Source organism: Vigna unguiculata, chromosome 6 (assembly GCF_037176805.1).
Source record: "Vigna unguiculata cultivar grain cowpea cultivar isolate G323 ecotype 2 chromosome 6, ASM3717680v1, whole genome shotgun sequence".
Classification (NCBI taxonomy): Eukaryota; Viridiplantae; Streptophyta; class Magnoliopsida; order Fabales; family Fabaceae; genus Vigna; species Vigna unguiculata.
This window is the reverse complement of record NC_140797.1, coordinates 24,297,013-24,318,036: the sequence shown is the minus strand read 5'-3', so window position 1 is coordinate 24,318,036 and position 21,024 is coordinate 24,297,013. Positions and strand designations below refer to the sequence as shown.

The 21,024-nt window shown below is 36.6% G+C and overlaps 3 protein-coding genes across 3 annotated transcripts; all 3 read left to right on the top strand.

The window, feature by feature from the left end:
• Window positions 1-7,522: 7,522 nt before the first annotated feature.
• LOC146885669 (uncharacterized) lies at window positions 7,523-11,828 on the top strand. Its single transcript, XM_085675042.1, has 3 exons — window positions 7,523-7,544; window positions 9,335-9,403; window positions 11,263-11,828. The coding sequence occupies exons 1-3, from the start codon at window positions 7,523-7,525 to the stop codon at window positions 11,826-11,828; spliced, it is 657 nt and encodes a 218-aa protein (XP_085531168.1).
• Window positions 11,829-11,993: 165 nt separating this feature from the next.
• LOC114175478 (uncharacterized) lies at window positions 11,994-14,234 on the top strand. The gene is made up of 4 exons (XM_085675041.1): window positions 11,994-12,353; window positions 12,558-12,878; window positions 13,371-13,780; window positions 14,129-14,234. Exons 1-4 carry the CDS (start codon window positions 11,994-11,996, stop codon window positions 14,232-14,234), a joined length of 1,197 nt encoding a protein of 398 aa, XP_085531167.1.
• Window positions 14,235-19,471: 5,237 nt separating this feature from the next.
• On the top strand, window positions 19,472-20,273 carry LOC114188375 (AT-hook motif nuclear-localized protein 21-like). The gene has a single exon (XM_028076965.2). The coding sequence runs from the start codon at window positions 19,473-19,475 to the stop codon at window positions 20,079-20,081; it is 609 nt and encodes a 202-aa protein (XP_027932766.1). The 5' UTR covers window position 19,472; the 3' UTR covers window positions 20,082-20,273.
• Window positions 20,274-21,024: the final 751 nt, after the last annotated feature.

Here is a 21,024-nt window from a genome sequence, read left to right as displayed (position 1 = left end):
ATAAAATATGAATTAAAATTTATTTTTAATTAAATTTAATCTAATAAAATATGAATTAAAATTTATTGTTAATTAAATTTAAATTCATAAAACATAATTTTAATTTTTTGCGAGTAACGGATACTCGCGGGTACGAATAGTATGTTACTCGCACCCGACCCGTTTATAAACGGGTATTAAAATACACATTACCTGCGAGTAACGAATACATGCGGGTACCAACTATCCATTGCGGAATTTATCTGCAGATATCCACGGACACAAATATTTTTGTCATCCCTAGTTTCAAACAGTAAAATACAATAATAGATATTTAAATAAATAAACTGAATGAATGAATTTAATTAAAATATCAATAATTAAAAGTGATAAAAATAATATATGATAAAAGAAAGAAATTGAGATAAATGTTTTTCATAATTAAAATTATCTTTGTAAATAAAATTTAAATGAATTAATCAATTAATTAACACAAAAACTAAAAGAATAATAAAATATAAATAATTAATAGTGATAAAAATTTTATATTATAAAAGAAAAAATTTTGGGACAAATGTTATCCTATAATTAAAATTAATTTTATCACTAAAATTTAAATGACTTAATTAATTAATTAACACAAAAATTAAAAGACAAATAAAATATCAATAATTAAAAGTGATAAAAAAATAATATTGTAACATCCCTATTTCAGCAACTAAAAAAAATTAATAAATTATGATGTTTCATCATAGTGTTCAAAATAGATTATCCATTGTATAAAATATATTAATATAGTCTTATAGAAGATAGGACTTAAAAAATATATCATTTATACAAACCAACTAAAATCAACCAAGTTTTATACACATGCTAACCATTTACTACAACTCCCAAAAACCTTTCACTAGCCTAATAGATAGTTCCTCATCCTCTAAAGGTGCCTATAAACCTGCAACCTCATCTGCTCCCATCGAATAGGTGATCATCACAAAAGAAAGACAAACAACAAGAGACACAAAGTGCAAGGGTAAGCTAGTTTATAAAAGAAATAAGCATATAACAGTTAAATTTGTTACATTATAAAATAGCATATTTCAAGCATTCATAAAAAGAAATACCAAACATATAATTTCAAACTCTCTAGACTTATTATCCGGATTTATGCATTGACTCAAACACAAAAATTGTGCATCTGTCATAAAAGTGGATTGTGGCAAAGGCCCTAGCTCCACTTGGCTTAGCGAAAAGTGGATTGCAGCAAAGGCCCTAGCTCCACTTGGCCTAACCAACATGAATCAATTTTCTCTAGACAGGGTAAGTTACTTATGGCATCGCCAGATTAGTGGTCCCACTCCTGATCATGCCATAAGAATTTCATTCAACTCTCACCACCTAGGCCACAACACTCTATATGAGTTTGTAAGCTTGGTAGAGTATAGGATAGCTTCTGACCAACACATATCCCTAGCCAATGCATAACAACTAACTAGTGAGGACTGCATTTCTTCCTTAGAAGCACAACCCTTATGCAACAAACAATTCAAATTGACTTTTCTCATTCCATTCCATTAAGATCCACTTCCACTCTCTTACAATCATCACACTTCCTCATAATTAAACACTTCAAAACAAAGATGCAATCCAAATTTAACTATTTCGTTCCACTGATTCTCTTTTATACTCATAACCTCATCACTTATTCATAAAACATAATCTCACATTGAGTTCCGCATACCAAACAATCATACACAGCTCATTCATCATATTGACATATATTATTTCATAATTTCATGCAATAATCACTCAGTAACATCAATGTTCAAGATCAGCTAGTAAAACGTCATAAACACAAAGAAAAACACAAATGTCACGTATGATATAGGGGGGATGACAAGTCATGTTAAAGGTGAAGAAACAAACAGAAGGTTCCACAAGTAACCTGTGGATTTTTCCTCAACTTGTGGATTTGTCTCCAGGATGCAGAATTCACACCAACATGTTCCATAGTTAACCAGTGGATATTTCTACAACTTGTGGATTCAACTACGACAAGCATAATTCAAATAGCGAATTCCACATGTAACTAGTGGATATTTCCACAACTTGTGAATTCAGCTCTAAGAAACATAATCCAAACCATTCAAGCAAAAATAACCATACTCATCACACATCAAATTCATCAACATGCATTCATTAATTTAAAAAAACACTACAAAGCAAAATAATACCAGCTTCCCTTACCTGACAAAGCGGCTCAATTAGCCAAACAACTCAACATACTCAAGGAACACCAAAACACCTATTGCTCCACAAGACGCTCTATCTATACCTAGGAACAACATAAGAGCGATCAAGACCTATCGTTACGATCACTGACCAACAGAGATTCATATTGATGATTAAAACGTCACATGCAACCAAAGTAGGGTCACATGCAAGCAAGGACAAAGAAGACCCATAAGAAAATGAGCAGAAGTTCAACTTACACGGTTAAAGAAACTAATCGGATAGAAAGGAAGAGTTCGCCAAGAGGATCACCCTAACGGTCTCCGATCTTCAAACAGATGAACAGAAGGTGAGAACTTCTAGAGAGAAGTAAGAGAACTCTAGAAAAGTGGTTTCTAAAGAGATGGTGTGATTTTAAAATAATAAAACTCGTTTATAACAAAACTATTTATACTAAAACCTTTTAACATTAAAATAATCGAGTCTCACTATTTTTAAACCACTATTAATTTTAAAATTTCATTTTCTAGAATTTTACATATATTATAAAAGAAATTGTTTTTGAAATAAATATTTTCCTATAATTAAAATTATTTTATCAATAAAATTTAAATAAATTAATTAATTAATCAACTAAAAATTAAAAAGAAAATTTGAGAAACCAGTTTTCCCATAATTAAAATTATTTTTATCTATAAAATATAAATTAATAAATTACTTAATTGACACAAAACCTGGAAAAATAATAAAATATTAATAATTAATAGTGATAAAAATCTTATAGTATAAAAGAAAAACAATTGAAATAAATATTTTCCTATAAGTAAATTATTTTTATTAATAAAATTTAAATGAATTAATTAATTATTAGTAAGATAAATATCTTATATTTACATTATAAAAGAAAGAAAATTTGGATAATTTTTTTTCTATAATAAAATTTACACTTATCAATAAAATTCAAATGAATTACATAATTAATTAAAATAATAATTACAATAATAATAAAATATCAAAATTAATAGTGATAAAAAATTATATTATAAAAGAAAGAAAAATGAGGATAAATATTTTCCTATGATTAAAATTAATTTTATCAATAAATTTAAATGAATTAATTAATTAACACAAAAAATAAATAAATAATAAAATATTTGATTGGATCAATTATGGGTGGATTTTAAAGTGTGCAATTACAAACTAATTTTGTTACGAATTTTGTTGTCGGAAATATTTGTCGGTAATTGAAATTTGTATTATCGATGGGTTTTATCGACGAGAATAAATTCGTTGGTAAAATTTGTCAGTAATAAAAATTTTAAAATTCGTCCGAATATCGAATTTACTAACGTATTTATTTCCATCGGTAAATTCAAGCTGAAATAAGCAAAATATGGAAGAGAATAGAAAGGGATAAGGGATGGAATGAGGCACACCACATGAGGTACTAGGCTACCCAAGATAAGTGGTTGTAACATTCTCACTAGAAGGGAACATTTTCACTAGAAAAAAAAACTCACAAAAGCACACTTAGGTGTCTTAAATTAACACTAATCAATCCTTTAGAAGTGGTCGTAAGCAATTGAACAAAGATGGGAAGGACTATATAGCAAAAGGAGAATGAAAACTAGGTAATACAAAATGAATCTTTCTAGAAGCCTAATAATGAGGTGGGATGTCCTTGTGTGGAGAATATCCCTTCAATCATTGCAAAATCGTCAAAAAGGAAGCTCTCTCCTCCAAGTGTCCACATGGTACCCTCCTTCTAGATGCTTTCCTTTCCACTTCTAAGGTTCTTAGAAAAACAGGATATGGTAAGTACGGTAAGACTCGAGAAAATTAAATAAATAAATAAATATTTATCTAATAAATGCAATGGCGGGAATCCCTATGTTCATTAATATGGATAGAGAAGACAATGAGCAATGGTAGCTCAAGTGGTTAAGAGTACTTAACTATTATGAGAGCACTTAGAGGTGTAATATGCTTGATCATGGTGTGTGATAATATAATCTTAAAGGTGTAATGGTTCTGCAATGTTAAGGAAAATCTATAAACCCCAGTAGCCGTTAGAGAAACCAAAGAGGCATGAAATAATCTGTTACACTTAAATGAACTCACATGTTAATGGTGTTAATTGTTATTTTCGTTTTGGGTAATTAAGGGATAATTAATAAGGCTAATAATGGATGAAAGGGAGGAGAGTCGTGCTCTTGGGAAGGCATTTTTGTGTGGCTACCAAAAGGGAGATTTAGAACCCTAAAAACGGAACTTAGGAAAGTGTTAGAAGGCTGGAAGGAGTGCCCAAGGGTGGAGATCAAATGGGAGATTAATTATAGTGTAAGGAAAGATTCTAGGAGTACTTTTGGAGCTAGAATTCCAAGTTAGGGAGCTGCCATTTCTTATTTTAATGATATTATATGTAATTATGTTATATATTGATGCATGAAAGCTTTCTCCTGAATCAAATTCTTGTATCGTTTAACTTGTTGATGTTTGTCGTATGTGGTTTTAGAGAGAGCATGTGTGTACTTGTGGTTTCCGTTGTATTGAGTTCTCTTTGTGACCCAATCATTGTTAGGATTATCATAATTCTTCTTTTTGGCTTGATGAGATATTTAGAGTTTTTCTTCTAAATACGACACACTTAATATTATTCTTATTATTCGTATTATTTATTTTATTTTATTTTATTTTACCATTATTATTATTATTACCCTTATTATTATTTTTTATTATTACTATTATTATTATTATTATTATTATTATTATTATTATTATTATTATTCTTATAATAATAATAATTATTATTTTATTTTACTATTATTATTTTTATTATTTTATTATAACTATAATTATAATTATTATTACTATTATTATTTCTATTATTATTATTGTTATTTTTGTTATTATTATTATTATTATTCTTATTATTATTATTATTATTATTTTATTTTACTATTATTATTACAATTACTATATTTTTTTATTTTTATTATTATTGCTATTATTTTGATTATTATTATTAATTACATTTTATTTTATTTTATTTATATTTATTAGTATTATTATCTTATTTTATTTTACTATTATTTTATTATATTATTTTTATTATCATTGTTTTGTTTTATTAATGATTTTATTATCATTATTATTGTTTTATTATTATTGTTTTATTTTATCATAATAATTATTTTTTTTATTATTATTTTATTTTATTAATATTACTGTTTGTTTTATTATTATTGTTTCATTTTATCTTATGATTATTTTTATTTTCATTATTATTTTTAAATTTTTAAAAGTTCATTTTATTATTATTATTATTATTATAATTATTTATATTATTATTATTATTATTTTTATTTTTATTATTATTATTAATATTATTTGTATTACAATTTTTATTTTTATTATTATTTTTATTTATCATTATTATTACTATTATTCTCATTTTATTTTATTTTATAATTATCTTTATTATTATTATTGTTATTATTATTTTATTTATTTTATTTTACTTTTATTTTATTATTATTGTTATTATTATCATTGTTTTTTTTATTGATGATTTTATTATTATATTATTGTTTTATTTTATTATTATTATTATTTTATTATTTTTATTATTATTTTATTAATATTACTGCTTTATTATTATTGTTTTATTTTATTTTATTATTATTATTATTTTCATTATTATTTTTATTTTTAAAATTTCGTTTTATTACTATTATTATTATTATAATAATTATTATTATTTATATTATTATTATTATTTTGTTATTATATTTATTATTAATATTATTACTATTTTTTTTTATTATTATTATTTTCATTTCATTTTATTTTATAATTATTTTTATCTTTATTATTATTATTATTATTTATCTTATTTTACTATTATTTTATTATTATTTTTATTTTATCATTGTTTTATTTTATTTATGATTTTGTTATCATTATTATTTATTATTATTGCTTTATTTTATTTTTATTATTTTATTATTATTATTTTATTTTATTAGTATTATTGTTTTACTATTATTGTTTCATTTTATTTTATTATTATTTTTTTCATTATTATTTTTTTATTTATATTGTTTCATTTTATTATTATTATTATTATTATCATTATTTTTATTGTTGTTGTTTTTTTATTATTTTCGTTATTACTATTTTATTGCCCGTGCGATATTTTGGGACAATGGTTATGTGTTTTTCCTGGTTTGTATATTGTTTGGTTGTGCAGGATTGTGTGTTGGGTATAACACTTTGTTTTAATAGCTTTATGTGGATTTATTATGATTCTCTGGAATGTATAAAAGTAAGAATATGGTTGTGTTTGATGTATGACCATGTGATATTGTGTAGTTGAGTTTAACTTAATGATATGAAAGTGTATTTACTTGTCATGGATGCATGTTTTTCGTGCACTGAGTCTCCTGTGTAAATAGGTTCGTTGGAACCTATTCTAGAGTGCCAAATACCAATAAATTACCAGTTACTGGTGTAGCGTTTGGCGGAACAGTGTAAACTGTCAAGAGATAAGCTACAAAGTGAACTCTAGAGTAAAACCCAAGAGTTGGCGCTTGGCGACGAAAGTGGTTTTGCCAGGTAGTGTGTTGTAGAACTGGGCTTGGACCAAAATCCAGTGGGTTGGTGCCTGGCGACGCCAAGTGTTCTGTCAGGTGGTCTAGAACGCGAGTTAACTTAGCGACGTGGATGTTGTGCTAGGCGGTTTAGGATGCAGTAATGGATTACACGAGGGATTCTACACAGCTTTGGATAGCGATCTTGATGCGATGCTTTGCTGGGGGCCTAGTTACGAGTGTAACTTGTATTGGGATAACACGTGGCAACTCGAGGTTGTAGCTTGGTGGTTTTGAAAGTTCAATGGAGTGTGCGAGATTGTGGCTCGTACGGCGGAGTTCCGGAAGATTGCCCTCTTCAGTGTAACTGATTGAGTTTGGTAGTCTGGGGACAACTACGGACTGCGGTTCGTTTTGGGGAACTCAACTTGGTGTCGTAGATTGTGGTCGTGGCAATTTATTCCCGTGTGTGGACTATTAGGTGGTGGCCTGCAGTCGGAGGGGCGAGTATACACTCGTGCAACAAAGATCGATCAGTGTACTCATCAAAGGGTGTAGAATCAAGAGGCGTCCAAAGAAAGATATGAAAGTTTGGGTCCGGATTTGAGTGTAGTAGAAGTGTTAGGGGTTTTTAATTGTTATTATAATGTACCTTGTAATGCGTTTTTATTTTGAGCTCACCATATCTGTGTGTGTTTGGCGATGATCATATAACTCGTTACATGAGAGCAGATGTTGATGCAGGTGAGCACGTGGATACTTAGAGTCGGAGTGGGGTCAGCATGGGAATTTTTACATGGAATTATTTTATTGATTTTATGGATTATTTTTGTAATCAGTTACTATAAATTGTTTTATATTTGTAGGCGTTGAACGCATTTATGAATTTTGTCTTTTAGTATTTTTAATAAAGTTTGAAATTTTCCCGCATTTTGGGAAAGAGCTTTGGTTATTAAATGCATTTTATTTTAGCTTCATTTTATTTTATTTAAAATAGTAATATTCGACTGGGATGTTACAAGTACACTCCCTTGGACTATACCCCTCATAAGCCTTTCATTCCTTTACAAGATGGCAACCTAGCAACCTCCAAAACATAAGAAACAAACATAAGTTTTATTTTAAAATAAAAAAACTAAACCTAGTAAAAGAAAGAATGTGAATAAACTTTTCTCCTAAACATGTTTATTTTCCTTAAACTCCTTCTTTCATCTTTAGTAGGGGTTGGGGACTCATCATCCTCCTCATCTTTGAGAGAATTTAACCACAAATTCTTGGAGCCCTTCTTGATTGAATTTGACTTCATTGATGAAGTAATTTCTCCTTCCTCCCATGAGGTCTTACCCAACCCCTAGCCTTGAAAATGCTATCTTTTCTCCCTTTATGGTTAGGACCTTGTCCCACTTTCTTGGGTTGTGCATGTAAGGGGAGAGGGAAGAGAGGAAGAGGTTTCATAAGTTTAATCTTATGCTCTACCTTAAAGGAGAATGCGGAGAAAAGCGACCAACTCTCCTTTTATGGGCAAGTAACACTCTTGTGGAGACTTGCCCTTTTCCTTTCTTTTCTTCTTTTTTTGTTTCCTTTTTCATTTTATTTTGGTTCTCATTAACCTTGATTACAACATTTTTTATCGCACAAAATATTAATCAAAGTTTAACAAATTAACTAAACTTATGCAGTATAGCTAACCCATGTCGAATTTCACAAGGACGTAATTGTAGGAATGTACCAATTACTAAACATCATTCTCTCTAAAAAAAACACTAAATAAAGGGAGGTTTGTTTGACAATGGATTAATGATTATAAAATAAAAGAGTGATAAAAATAAATTGAAACAAAAAAATGAAAATTTAAATAACTAGATTTATTTATTTTTTAATTTTAAAACAAAAAAATTATAAATAACTTGAAGCAAAATAACAAAAATTTAAATTACTAAACTTGGTAGCTAACACCCTTAGCCACCAATTTCGTCGGTGGCTAAAATATTTTTTTCTAACAGTGATGAGTTGTCGGGTTGAAAATGACAACCTAATCTGCCCCGTTTTGATAGGCTTGACCGTCGGGTCCAACCCACTTTTCCACCATAGTTTTCTTCAAGTATTTATCCTCACTTATCAGCGTTTTCTTAATAGAGTTCAATTTCCAACACTGAAAAAATGTAAAACCAACTTCTGAAACATTGTTTTCAATTTGCAATTGTAAGGCCCATTTCTTTTCTGAGCCCTAAAAGTTAGTGGGCTGCCCTACAGTATTGGGCCTAAAGGCCGGCCCACAGTATAAGTCCTTAGGTCTGCCCTAAACCTAATGTACTCTACCATTTTCAGAAAAGTTTGCCCTTGCCTCGAGCTGCAGCCGCCTTTCACTTCCGCTAGGGTTCCGTTCGACTGTCACGTAAGCTAAAGGGGCTTCTACTCCATGTAAGTGTCTCCCCCAGCCGTACTGATTCCCTTTTCGCTGCCTTGTTTCATATTTCCAGTTAACAAGCCTCTGTTGACTCAGTTTCCCTGATTTTTTTTCGCTGTCCTGCCAGTTCTGCGAGCCATCCTTGGGTTGGTGCACTCCGAGGTCCCGTGTCGAAGCTCCGTTAGCCCTCTTCCAGGTACGGGAAGTTAGGGTTCTAATCTCGAGTCTTTTTAGAACTGTTTTTGCGTTGGTTGTTGATTGTATGGTTGGATCTGCCGCTTTGATGTGTGAAAATACTTTGTATGTGTTATTCGGTCGCAAAAAAACATGGCTGTGCAGTGAAGAACAGTGGCGAGACCTGTTAATCTCGCCCAAGCGAGTCAGTCTCGCCTAAGCGAGATGAAACAGGGAGCTCGCCTAGAGCTCCTGCGCGAAAAGTCGCCCAGGCGGCTCGCTCAACTTTTGAGCGAGCAGGCAACTCGCCCAGGCGAGAGGGATCTCGCTTAAGCGAGATCCCGCGTTGCTCATGCTTCTGCTCTTGTGCCCTCGCCTAGGCGAGGAGGAGGCTCGCCTGAGCGAGCATGTCTCGCCTGAGCGAGACCCCTCAGCCTGAGCGAGGTGCTGGGCGAGACAGTGTTGTGATTTGGATGTTTGATGGTTCCCGAGGAATTTATCTTGGTTGAGTATGATTGTGTAATGATGGATATGTATATAATAGAATATTCTGCATGTTTGGCATGAGTTATGAACGACGTATGACGGGTTGGGTATGATTTTGACATGTGGAATGAATGAATGGATTGGAACTAAAGGAATACGTGATTAATATGAGATGAGACCCTAGATTCATGGGGTGGTGATGATCCGAGGTATGGATTCGAAATCTGACGCGTATGAGGAATTAATCTCAGGGGATTGGTATGGAAATGTAAATGTGGTGTTAATATTCTCTTATTGTTGAATTATGACTGTTAGTCCGTGTCAGCGTGTAAATTCCTTGAGGTCTCTAGGTGAGACCTCTGGGGTTGCGCTTCAGTGGTCCGGACGTAATTCCATGGCCCCTGTTAGTGGGTGCCCATGGTGGTGCCCCATCTGTATAACTAGGTAAGGATTCAAGGTAAGGACTGCATCCTGACACTCTAAGGGGCCAGTTAGTCTCACTTAGAGCAGACTGACTCTTGTGGTGAGAGTAGCAGGAGGCCTGAAATTCATTAAGGGCTAACCTTGTGGTGAGGGAGATTTGATTCATCGTAACACTTGTAACACATAGCTCGGAGATGAGCAGCTCAGAGTCGAGCAGGGGTATTCACCACAAGTGCGACGCTGAATCCGACCAAGTTATACGTATCCGGATGAGTCGAGTCGAGTCGTAGTGTATTGAATGAAGAGTCATAACATGTTTGGTTGCTATGTGGATATGAGATGAGGAAAATATATTTGACTACATGATGAATATGTTGTTGGCTCTAGCTTACCCGTTTTGTTGCATGGTTGTGATGTATGTGGCTGTTCTCTCTTGCGATGATCATCAACTTGGTTGATGGGAGCAGATGGGCGAGGTTCTCATGGGCAACAAGGGAATGGCGACTCCGCTACTTAGCCATCTGGGCTGGATCTCACACTTCTTTATTTCGTGTTTTCTTTAGGGCTATGGCCCCTGTATTCGTGGTTTTTAGATTGTAACTTTTAGTTAAACAGCTATCCTACTTTTGTTGGCATCGTGGTGTGCCTAGTTTTGTAGGGGTGATGTTGGGAACCCCCGGACTGCGTTGTTATGCTATATCACGTGTGGCGTTTCCTTTAATTGCGTTTCCAGAGCCATAGAGGCGATGGTAGCACCTATGACGTAGCAGAGTGCTGCGATGATGCAGCAGCATGAGGCATCCATGCAACGATAGGCGGCGTCGCTTGAGCAGCAGCAGGCTGTGATGCAGCAGATGGAGGCTGCGAGAGTAGCTGCTGAGGATGCTCATCGGCAGCACATGGAGGCCCTCCGCCAGTTGGAGGAGAACAGGGCTGCTGCCCCTGTGTTTGGTCCCGAACCACGACCTGCAGTCAGGGAGTGGAGCCTGGAGGACTTTCTGAAACACCACCCGGCGAAGTTCGACGGGAAGACTAATCCTGACGCCGCAGACCAATGGCTGAAGGACCTGGAGCGCATCTATGATGCGAAGATGTGCCCTGCAGAGAACAGGTTGGCGTTCTCTGTGTATATGCTCACGGGGGAGGTAGAGCATTGGTGGAGCAGCACCCGATCCATCCTGGAGGAGAGGGATGAGCCAGTGATGTGGGAAACTTTCAGGGATAGATTCCTCTCCGAGTACTTCTCGGACAGCATCCGATACGCCAAGGAGGTGGAGTTCCTCCAGTTGACCCAGGGAGGGAAGACTGTCACTGAGTATGCTGAGAGGTTCAAACACCTCAGCCGTTTCTACACCCTACCACTCGATGAGGAGTGGCGATGCAGGAAGTTCGAGAATGGGCTTCGCGGTGACATCCGTTTGATGGTAGCTCCCTTGTCCATCAAGGACTTCGCCGCTCTGGTAGAGAAACCCAGGGTGATGGAGAAGATGAAGCGCGAGGTGGAAGGCCAGCGCCCACAGCAGCCACAGCTGCCTTAGAGGATCGGTGGACCATCTGGGTCCAAGCCCAGGCATGAGGAGCGGAGGAGACCGTATGATAGGCCCCACCATCAGTCTCAGGGGTCTAGGGGTCTTCCTTCTCAGCAGGGTCGAGTGCAGTGTTACACATGTGGAGGACCCCACCCGAGGTACGCTTGTCCGCGTATGGAAGGCTACCGCAGATGCAACAACTGCGGCAAGGAGGGCCACTTTGGGAAGGATTGTCCCACCCTTGCTAGGGCATCAGCACGCCCTCCAGTTCAGACTCCTCACCAGCACCAGCGGAGAGATAGAGGCAACCGGCCTCAGGCGACAGGCAGAGTATATGCCATGACCGGAGTAGAGGCTACAGATTCAGGTAACCTTGTCATGGGTTATTGTGTGATTTATGGGATGAGATGTTGTGTGCTATATGATTCTGGAGCGACACACTCTTTTGTGTCAAATGCATGTGTGGAACGGTTGGGTTTGCCGGTGTGCGAGCTGCAGTGTGAGCTCGCGGTGTCTACTCCGGCGTCGGGTTTGGTCAGGACGTCGTCCTTGTGTGCTAGGCTCCCAGTGGAGGTAGAGGGGCGCAGGTACAGGGTGAACTTAATCTGCCTACCTCTACAGGAGTTGGAGGTGATCTTAGGAATGGATTGGCTCGCTGCCAATCGCATTCTGATAGACTGTCGGGAGAAGAAGTTGTTGTTTCCCGACTCAGAGGAGCCTGAGTTGGTGTCATTCCAGGGTGTCATGAGGGAACTACAGGACGGTGCGCAGTGCTACATGATCTTCACACATATGGAGGCGGAGAGAGGGGAGACAACGTCAGCGATACCAGTTGTCCAGGATTTTGGGGATGTGTTTCCAGAAGAGGTACCAGGGTTGCCTCCTAGTAGAGAGGTGGAGTTCTCTATTGATCTAGCCCCAGGAACAGGCCCGGTCTCGATGGCCCCATATCGCATGGCTCCGGCAGAGTTGGTAGAGCTCAAGAAACAGATAGAAGATCTGATGGATAAACAGTTCATACGGCCCAGTACTTCTCCTTGGGGAGCACCAGTATTGTTGGTAAAGAAGAAAGACGGGAGTTCGCGTCTGTGTGTGGACTACAGGCAACTAAACAAGATGACGATCAAGAATAAGTATCTGCTCCCGAGGATTGACGACTTGATGGATCAGTTGCATGGGTCATCAGTGTTTTCGAAGATAGATCTGCGATCAGGTTACCATCAGATTTTAGTGAAGGCTGATGATGTGCAGAAGACAGCCTTCAGGTCGAGGTATGGTCACTATGAGTACGTGGTTATGCCGTTTGGTGTGACCAACGCTCCAGCAGTGTTCATGGACTACATGAACAGGATCTTCCGACCTTTCCTAGATAAGTTTGTCGTAGTCTTCATAGACGACATCCTTATCTATTCCAGGACTCAGCAGGAACATGCAGAACACCTGAGGTTGGTGCTTGGTGTTTTGAGAGAGAAGCAGCTGTATGCCAAGTTGTCCAAGTGCGAGTTCTGGATGGATGAGGTTCAGTTCTTGGGGCATGTGATATCTGCCCAGGGGATTGCTGTGGACTCAGCAAAGGTTGAAGCAGTGGTAAAGTGGGAAAGTCCTAAATCTGCCACGGAGATCAGGAGCTTTGTGGGACTAGCAGGCTACTACAGGAGGTTCATAGAGGGATTCTCCAAGATAGTGGCACCTTTGACCTTGCTTACTCGAAAGGACCAACCTTTCACTTGGACGGATAAGTGTGAGGAAAGTTTCCAGGAGCTGAAGAGAAGATTGACTAGCGCTCCGATACTAGTGATCCCGGATGTCGGGAAGCCGTTTGAAGTCTACTGTGACGCCTCTCACCTCGGACTTGGGTGTGTATTGATGCAGGAAAAGAAGGCAGTGGCATATGCTTCGAGGCAACTTAAGATACATGAGCGTAACTATCCCACTCATGACCTTGAGTTGGCAGCGATAGTGTTTGCCTTGAAAATCTGGAGGCACTATCTTTATGGTGCTCAGTTCCGAGTGTTCAGCGATCATAAGAGCCTCAAGTACTTGTTTGATCAGAAGGAGTTGAACATGAGGCAGAGGAGGTGGATGGAATTCCTGAAGGACTATGAGTTCGAACTTCTATATCATCCGGGGAAGGCAAATGTGGTAGCAGATGCTCTGAGTAGAAAGACGGTACATACGGCACATCTCATGATAAAAGAGGTAGAGCTACTAGAGAAGTTCAGAGATATGAGGATACAGGTGGAGTTGGGGTCTGAGTCCATTAGGTGTAGTACTCTTACTATATCTAGTGACTTCTTGGGCTCAATTAGAGAAAGGCAGTTATTGGATGCCAGTCTGAACAGGGTTAGAGAACAGATTGGATCAGATGAGGCTAGGGATTTTGTTTTGGGTGAGGATGGCATACTGAGGTTTTGAGGCAGAGTATGTGTATCGGATGATGCTGAGGTGAGAAAGTTGATTCTTGAGGAAGGACACAAGAGTCGTCTTAGCTTGCATCCTGGCATGACTAAGATGTACCAGGACCTCAAGGAGACTTTTTGGTGGCAGGGGATGAAGAAGGATGTGGCTCAGTTTGTATCCGCCTGTCTGACGTGTCAGAAGGCGAAGGTGGAGCATCAGAGACCTGGTGGCGTTCTACAGTCGTTGGAAGTACCGGTGTGGAAATGGGACAGCATCTCCATGGACTTCGTGACTCATCTTCCACGGACTTTTAGGGGACATGACACTATCTGGGTGATAGTAGATCGACGGACCAAGAGTGCACACTTTTTGGCGATGAACTTGAGAATGTCTATGGCCAAGCTAGCCCAGTTGTACATTAAGGAGATAGTAAGACTTCATGGAGTGCCCTCGAGCATAGTTTCCGACAGAGACCCGCGATTCACGTCCCAGTTTTGGTAGACATTACAGGGTGCTACGGGTAGCAAGCTCACCATGAGTTCAGCTTATCACCCTCAGAACTGTGGTCAGTCTGAGAGGACGATCCAGTCGTTAGAGGACTTGTTGAGGACATGTATACTGGACCATCTGGGTGCTTGGGATGAAGTATTGCCTTTGATAGAGTTCACCTATAACAACAGCTTTCATGCGAGCATTGGCATGGCGCCATACGAGGCTCTTTACGGTAGGAGGTGTAGGACTCCTCTTTGCTGGTATCAGGATGGAGAGGCCGTGTTGGTTGGACCTGAGTTGTTAGAGCAGACCACCGAGAAGGTGAGGATGGTGAGAGACAGGATGTTGGCTTCGCAGAGTAGACAGAAGGCTTATGCGGATCGCAGGAGGAGGCCTTTGGAGTTTGCAGCGGGAGACCATGTATTCTTAAGGGTGACCCGAACCACGGGCGTGGGAAGGGCTCTCCGCTCAAGGAAGCTTTCGCCTAAATTCCTTGGCCCATATCAGATCACGAGGAGGATTGGACCAGTGGCTTATGAGATAGCTTTACCTCCACAGTTGGCGAACCTTCATCCAGTGTTTCATGTGTCACAGCTGAGGAAGTATGTATTCGATCCGGCTCACGTGTTGGAAGCTGAGGATATACAGATCAGGGAAGATCTCACAGTGGAAGTATCATCCATCGCTCTTGAGGATAGCAAGGTTGAGGAACGCCGTGGAAAGACCGTCAGTCTTGTCAAAGTCATCTGGGATCGGAGGACGGGTGACTCGACTTGGGAGTTAGAGGAGGACATGAGAAAATCACATCCACATCTGTTTACCTGGTGAGTCTTTATTTTCGAGGTCGAAAATTTTCTTGTTGGGGAGAATGTAAGGCCCATTTCTTTTCTGAGCCCTAAAAGTTAGTGGGCTGCCCTACAGTATTGGGCCTAAAGGCCGGCCCACAGTATAAGTCCTTAGGTCTGCCCTAAACCTAATGTACTCTACCATTTTCAGAAAAGTTTGCCCTTGCCTCGAGCTGCAGCCGCCTTTCACTTCCGCTAGGGTTCCGTTCGACTGTCACGTAAGCTAAAGGGGCTTCTACTCCATGTAAGTGTCTCCCCCAGCCGTACTGATTCCCTTTTCGCTGCCTTGTTTCATATTTCCAGTTAACAAGCCTCTGTTGACTCAGTTTCCCTGATTTTTTTTCGCTGTCCTGCCAGTTCTGCGAGCCATCCTTGGGTTGGTGCACTCCGAGGTCCCGTGTCGAAGCTCCGTTAGCCCTCTTCCAGGTACGGGAAGTTAGGGTTCTAATCTCGAGTCTTTTTAGAACTGTTTTTGCGTTGGTTGTTGATTGTATGGTTGGATCTGCCGCTTTGATGTGTGAAAATACTTTGTATGTGTTATTCGGTCGCAAAAAAACATGGCTGTGCAGTGAAGAACAGTGGCGAGACCTGTTAATCTCGCCCAAGCGAGTCAGTCTCGCCTAAGCGAGATGAAACAGGGAGCTCGCCTAGAGCTCCTGCGCGAAAAGTCGCCCAGGCGGCTCGCTCAACTTTTGAGCGAGCAGGCAACTCGCCCAGGCGAGAGGGATCTCGCTTAAGCGAGATCCCGCGTTGCTCATGCTTCTGCTCTTGTGCCCTCGCCTAGGCGAGGGGGAGGCTCGCCTGAGCGAGCATGTCTCGCCTGAGCGAGACCCCTCAGCCTGAGCGAGGTGCTGGGCGAGACAGTGTTGTGATTTGGATGTTTGATGGTTCCCGAGGAATTTATCTTGGTTGAGTATGATTGTGTAATGATGGATATGTATATAATAGAATATTCTGCATGTTTGGCATGAGTTATGAACGACGTATGACGGGTTGGGTATGATTTTGACATGTGGAATGAATGAATGGATTGGAACTAAAGGAATACGTGATTAATATGAGATGAGACCCTAGATTCATGGGGTGGTGATGATCCGAGGTATGGATTCGAAATCTGACGCGTATGAGGAATTAATCTCAGGGGATTGGTATGGAAATGTAAATGTGGTGTTAATATTCTCTTATTGTTGAATTATGACTGTTAGTCCGTGTCAGCGTGTAAATTCCTTGAGGTCTCTAGGTGAGACCTCTGGGGTTGCGCTTCAGTGGTCCGGACGTAATTCCATGGCCCCTGTTAGTGGGTGCCCATGGTGGTGCCCCATCTGTATAACTAGGTAAGGATTCAAGGTAAGGACTGCATCCTGACACTCTAAGGGGCCAGTTAGTCTCACTTAGAGCAGACTGACTCTTGTGGTGAGAGTAGCAGGAGGCCTGAAATTCATTAAGGGCTAACCTTGTGGTGAGGGAGATTTGATTCATCGTAACACTTGTAACACATAGCTCGGAGATGAGCAGCTCAGAGTCGAGCAGGGGTATTCACCACAAGTGCGAGCATCCGCTGAATCCGACCAAGTTATACGTATCCGGATGAGTCGAGTCGAGTCGTAGTGTATTGAATGAAGAGTCATAACATGTTTGGTTGCTATGTGGATATGAGATGAGGAAAATATATTTGACTACATGATGAATATGTTGTTGGCTCTAGCTTACCCGTTTTGTTGCATGGTTGTGATGTATGTGGCTGTTCTCTCTTGCGATGATCATCAACTTGGTTGATGGGAGCAGATGGGCGAGGTTCTCATGGGCAACAAGGGAATGGCGACTCCGCTACTTAGCCATCTGGGCTGGATCTCACACTTCTTTATTTCGTGTTTTCTTTAGGGCTATGGCCCCTGTATTCGTGGTTTTTAGATTGTAACTTTTAGTTAAACAGCTATCCTACTTTTGTTGGCATCGTGGTGTGCCTAGTTTTGTAGGGGTGATGTTGGGAACCCCCGGACTGCGTTGTTATGCTATATCACGTGTGGCGTTTCCTTTAATTGCGTTTATAAATTAAATGGGACGTTACAACAATCTTATAAGAATTTCGCAAAAAATAAAATTAATATGATTTTATGAAATATAAAATTATGATATATTTTCAATTTTTATTCAAATAATAAAATAATAATTTTAAAATTTTAAAATTTGAATTAAAATAATATAATTATACAATTATACAATCATAATTTTATAAAACTATAAAATTTTAAAATTATAAAATTTTAAAATAATAAAATAACATATTTTGACACCTCGTAATATAATATGACAAGATAATAACACATCATTAACGGCCGCATCACCCAATAAATAAATGAAGTTAATTGCCGACTCAAATTAAAAACATTAAATTTATCGTCATAGTTGTTATTGTTTTATACTTATTTGTAATTTTGATTATTAGTAATATAATATTCCTAATCTAGAATGTTACATTGGGCCAAATGAAAAATAAGCATAAACTAAAAAAAATTGTACGGAAAACATCACAGATATATTCAATTATTATAAACAAATTTCTCCTTTACAAAGAATTTAATGATAAGAAACACTTCACTAATAGAAGAGGAAAATGGAATTTTTGTGACTCCTGTATATCATAACCAGTCTTAATCACAGGAAAATATAAAATAAATTGTACGAGTTAAAGTCATCCTTAATTATGACAAAATATAGAAAAAAAAGCTCGTATTCAAAAAAATATAATCAAGAAAAAAAAAATCTCATTTTTTTTCTCTCTAAAGTAAAACTGTCCTTAATCTTATTCTGCACTTTTCAATAAGAAATTGTATACATAAACAGAAAAAAAAATTAAAAAATAGAATTTAATATCATGTGACTAATCCTATAAATTAAAATCTTTTGTTCCATGCATATAAAGAGACCCTGAAATCTTGTAACTTCTTCCTCCCTATTTTGAAAGGAGTTTTTGTTTGGAAAGAGTAACTTTATTAGAAAGATCGTAAATACATTATATCTATATTCACACGGTTGTTAGTTATTGTTTTATACTTATTCTGTAATGCTTTGATTATTATTAGTATAATATTGCTAATTTAGGATGTTACATTTGGGCCAAATGAAAAAAAAAAAAAAAATCAAAAACTAAAACATGTACGGAAAACATCACCAGATATATTATAATTTATTTATTATAAAACAATTTCTTCTTTACAAAGAGTTTTACGATAAGAACCACTTCACCATAAGAGGAAAATGGAATTTTTCGTGACTCCTGTATATCATATAACCGGTCTGGATCACAACAAAATATAAAATAAATTGTACGAGTTAAAGTCATTCTTAGTTTTGACAAAATATAGAAAAAAAAACACATATTAAAAAAAAATATAATCAAGACGAAGAAAAAGCTCATATATATTTTTTCTCTGTAAACTAATATATCCCTAATTTTATTCTGCTCTTTTCAATAAGAAATTGTATACATAAACAGAAAAAAAAATGAAAAAATAGAATTCAATATGATGTGACTAACCCTAAACATTAAAATGTTTTGTTCATGCATATAAAGAGACCCTGAAATCTTGTAACTTCTTTTTTGCTTAAACCTTACATGTGAAACTCATATATATATATATATATATATATATATATATATATATATATATATATAATTTTGACATAAGATATTCATTAATATCTTGCAACTTTCTTTAACTTATGACAGTTACTAGTTAACCCCATTCAAAGAAACCGTACCATTAAAATTTACTTGTTTCATAATTGAAAGAAATTATTCTCCTTAATTCTTCTAGAAAAGTAACTCCTATCTTCTCTCTCCCTTTCTATTTCTCTTTATATATTAGCCTTCATATCCATCAAAAACTCTGACAAATACTTGCTACCCTTAACAATGGTTGAACCTGCCATTGTGATTCCATCATCCTCTTCTCATTCTTCTTTTGACCACTCCACTGATTCTGATAGTGTTGCTGGTTCACCCTCTTTCCAGAAACCATCTTCTTCAACAACTCGTCACCACCATTTATCAAGAAAGAGAAAACTTGGTAGACCCGTAGGTTCTAAGAACAAGCCAAAACCACTGCTTTTGATTGACAGAGCCAATAAGAATGTGGTAAAACCCGTTTTCATTGAAGTTCCTGATACCTATGATGTGATTAGGACAATTGTTGAATTCGCTCGTCACCACCATGTTAGCATCGTTGTGCTGAACGCATCAGGAACTGTTTCCAATGTCACTATTCGTAACACTCATTATCATGCTTCTCCTTTCACTCTTTATGGACCTTTCAAGTTAATTTCCCTCACTGGTACCTACCTACATAATGCTGCTTTCCATGGCTCTTCGTCTTTATCATCAATCCTTAACAACGACCCTCGTTGTTCTTTTGGGGTTTCTGTTTCTGGAATCAAAGAACAATGCTTCATCGGAGGAGTTGGAGGAAAAGTTGTTGCAGAGAATGGAGTTATGGTGGCTGCTGTTATAGTGAACAAATTTTAAAGTGTAACGACAATTATACTAATAATTGTAACCTAATTAATGCATATATATTCAGGGTAGCAATTAAATCATGTGTTGCTTCATGTGTATGTAGTAGCATGAAAGTTTTTTTCATTTTTTCTCTTTTTGTTCTCTGTATATGGATTGACATCATTTATCCCATTTGGGTTTTCCTTGTATTGTTTTCTTTATTTTCCGTTTTATAATAAATAATAACTCTTTTTTAATTTGACTCAGATTCATAGTAATAAATGGTAAGTGAAGCATTAAAACATAAAGTTGATATAAAAGGACCTTTTTATAAATCTTTCTTAACAAGTTGGAAAAGGGTTATTTATAAAAGGGTTTTTAGTTTAATTAATTTTTTTTCTTTAATATATCATTTGATTCTACACTGAAGAGAAGATATGGAATTATGAGTTGTAGAGAAGCAAAAAGTGTTCTCCAATGGCGATATTTTTTTCTTACCATGTACTTTTATTGTAAAACAAAGTGCAATTTTTGGAAATTTTTTGTAAGGTTTGAATGGTGGTCTCCTCTAGATTTGTATTTATTTTTCTGGCTTTTGGTGGTATCAATGTATATATGTCTTAGTGCGTAATTATGGAATTCTATGGGATACAATAATCTCATAACGTCTATTTACTTATTGTAATTACAGTTTCTAGAAGGTCTATTTAACCATCTTTAAAGCTTATTTTCATTATGATAAATGAAAGCACTAAAGGAATAATATATGGATATTCAGCTTTAATTGCCCAATTTAAGTGGCTTTCATTGTTTAGTTATGTAAAATTCATAGCAATTATTATTTTCGTTTACCTTTCTCGATTTTCTTTCTCATAAGCACAATTATTACAATTTTGTAATAATAAAGTGTCTTGAATTGTTAAAACAAATGCTAACTTTCATGTTTCCTTTTTAAATGACTTTTTTATAAACA

What these genes read in the sequence shown, in the direction of transcription:
- LOC146885669 (XM_085675042.1), top strand. Translation starts at nt 7,523, where the DNA reads ATGAGAGCAGATGTTGATGCAG. An exon ending in GAGAGCAGATGTTGATGCAG is followed by an intron (nt 7,545 to 9,334) that starts GTGAGCACGTGG and finishes CTGTCCTGCCAG; the next exon opens with TTCTGCGAGCCATCCTTGGG. An exon ending in CTCCGTTAGCCCTCTTCCAG is followed by an intron (nt 9,404 to 11,262) that starts GTACGGGAAGTT and finishes CACGACCTGCAG; the next exon opens with TCAGGGAGTGGAGCCTGGAG.
- LOC114175478 (XM_085675041.1), top strand. Translation starts at nt 11,994, where the DNA reads ATGGAAGGCTACCGCAGATGCAACAACTGCGGCAAGGAGGGCCACTTT. An exon ending in GGGGAGCACCAGTATTGTTG is followed by an intron (nt 12,879 to 13,370) that starts GTAAAGAAGAAA and finishes ATATCTGCCCAG; the next exon opens with GGGATTGCTGTGGACTCAGC. An exon ending in CTTGAGTTGGCAGCGATAGT is followed by an intron (nt 13,781 to 14,128) that starts GTTTGCCTTGAA and finishes GGGCTCAATTAG; the next exon opens with AGAAAGGCAGTTATTGGATG.
- LOC114188375 (XM_028076965.2), top strand. Translation starts at nt 19,473, where the DNA reads ATGGTTGAACCTGCCATTGTGATTCCATCATCCTCTTCTCATTCTTCT.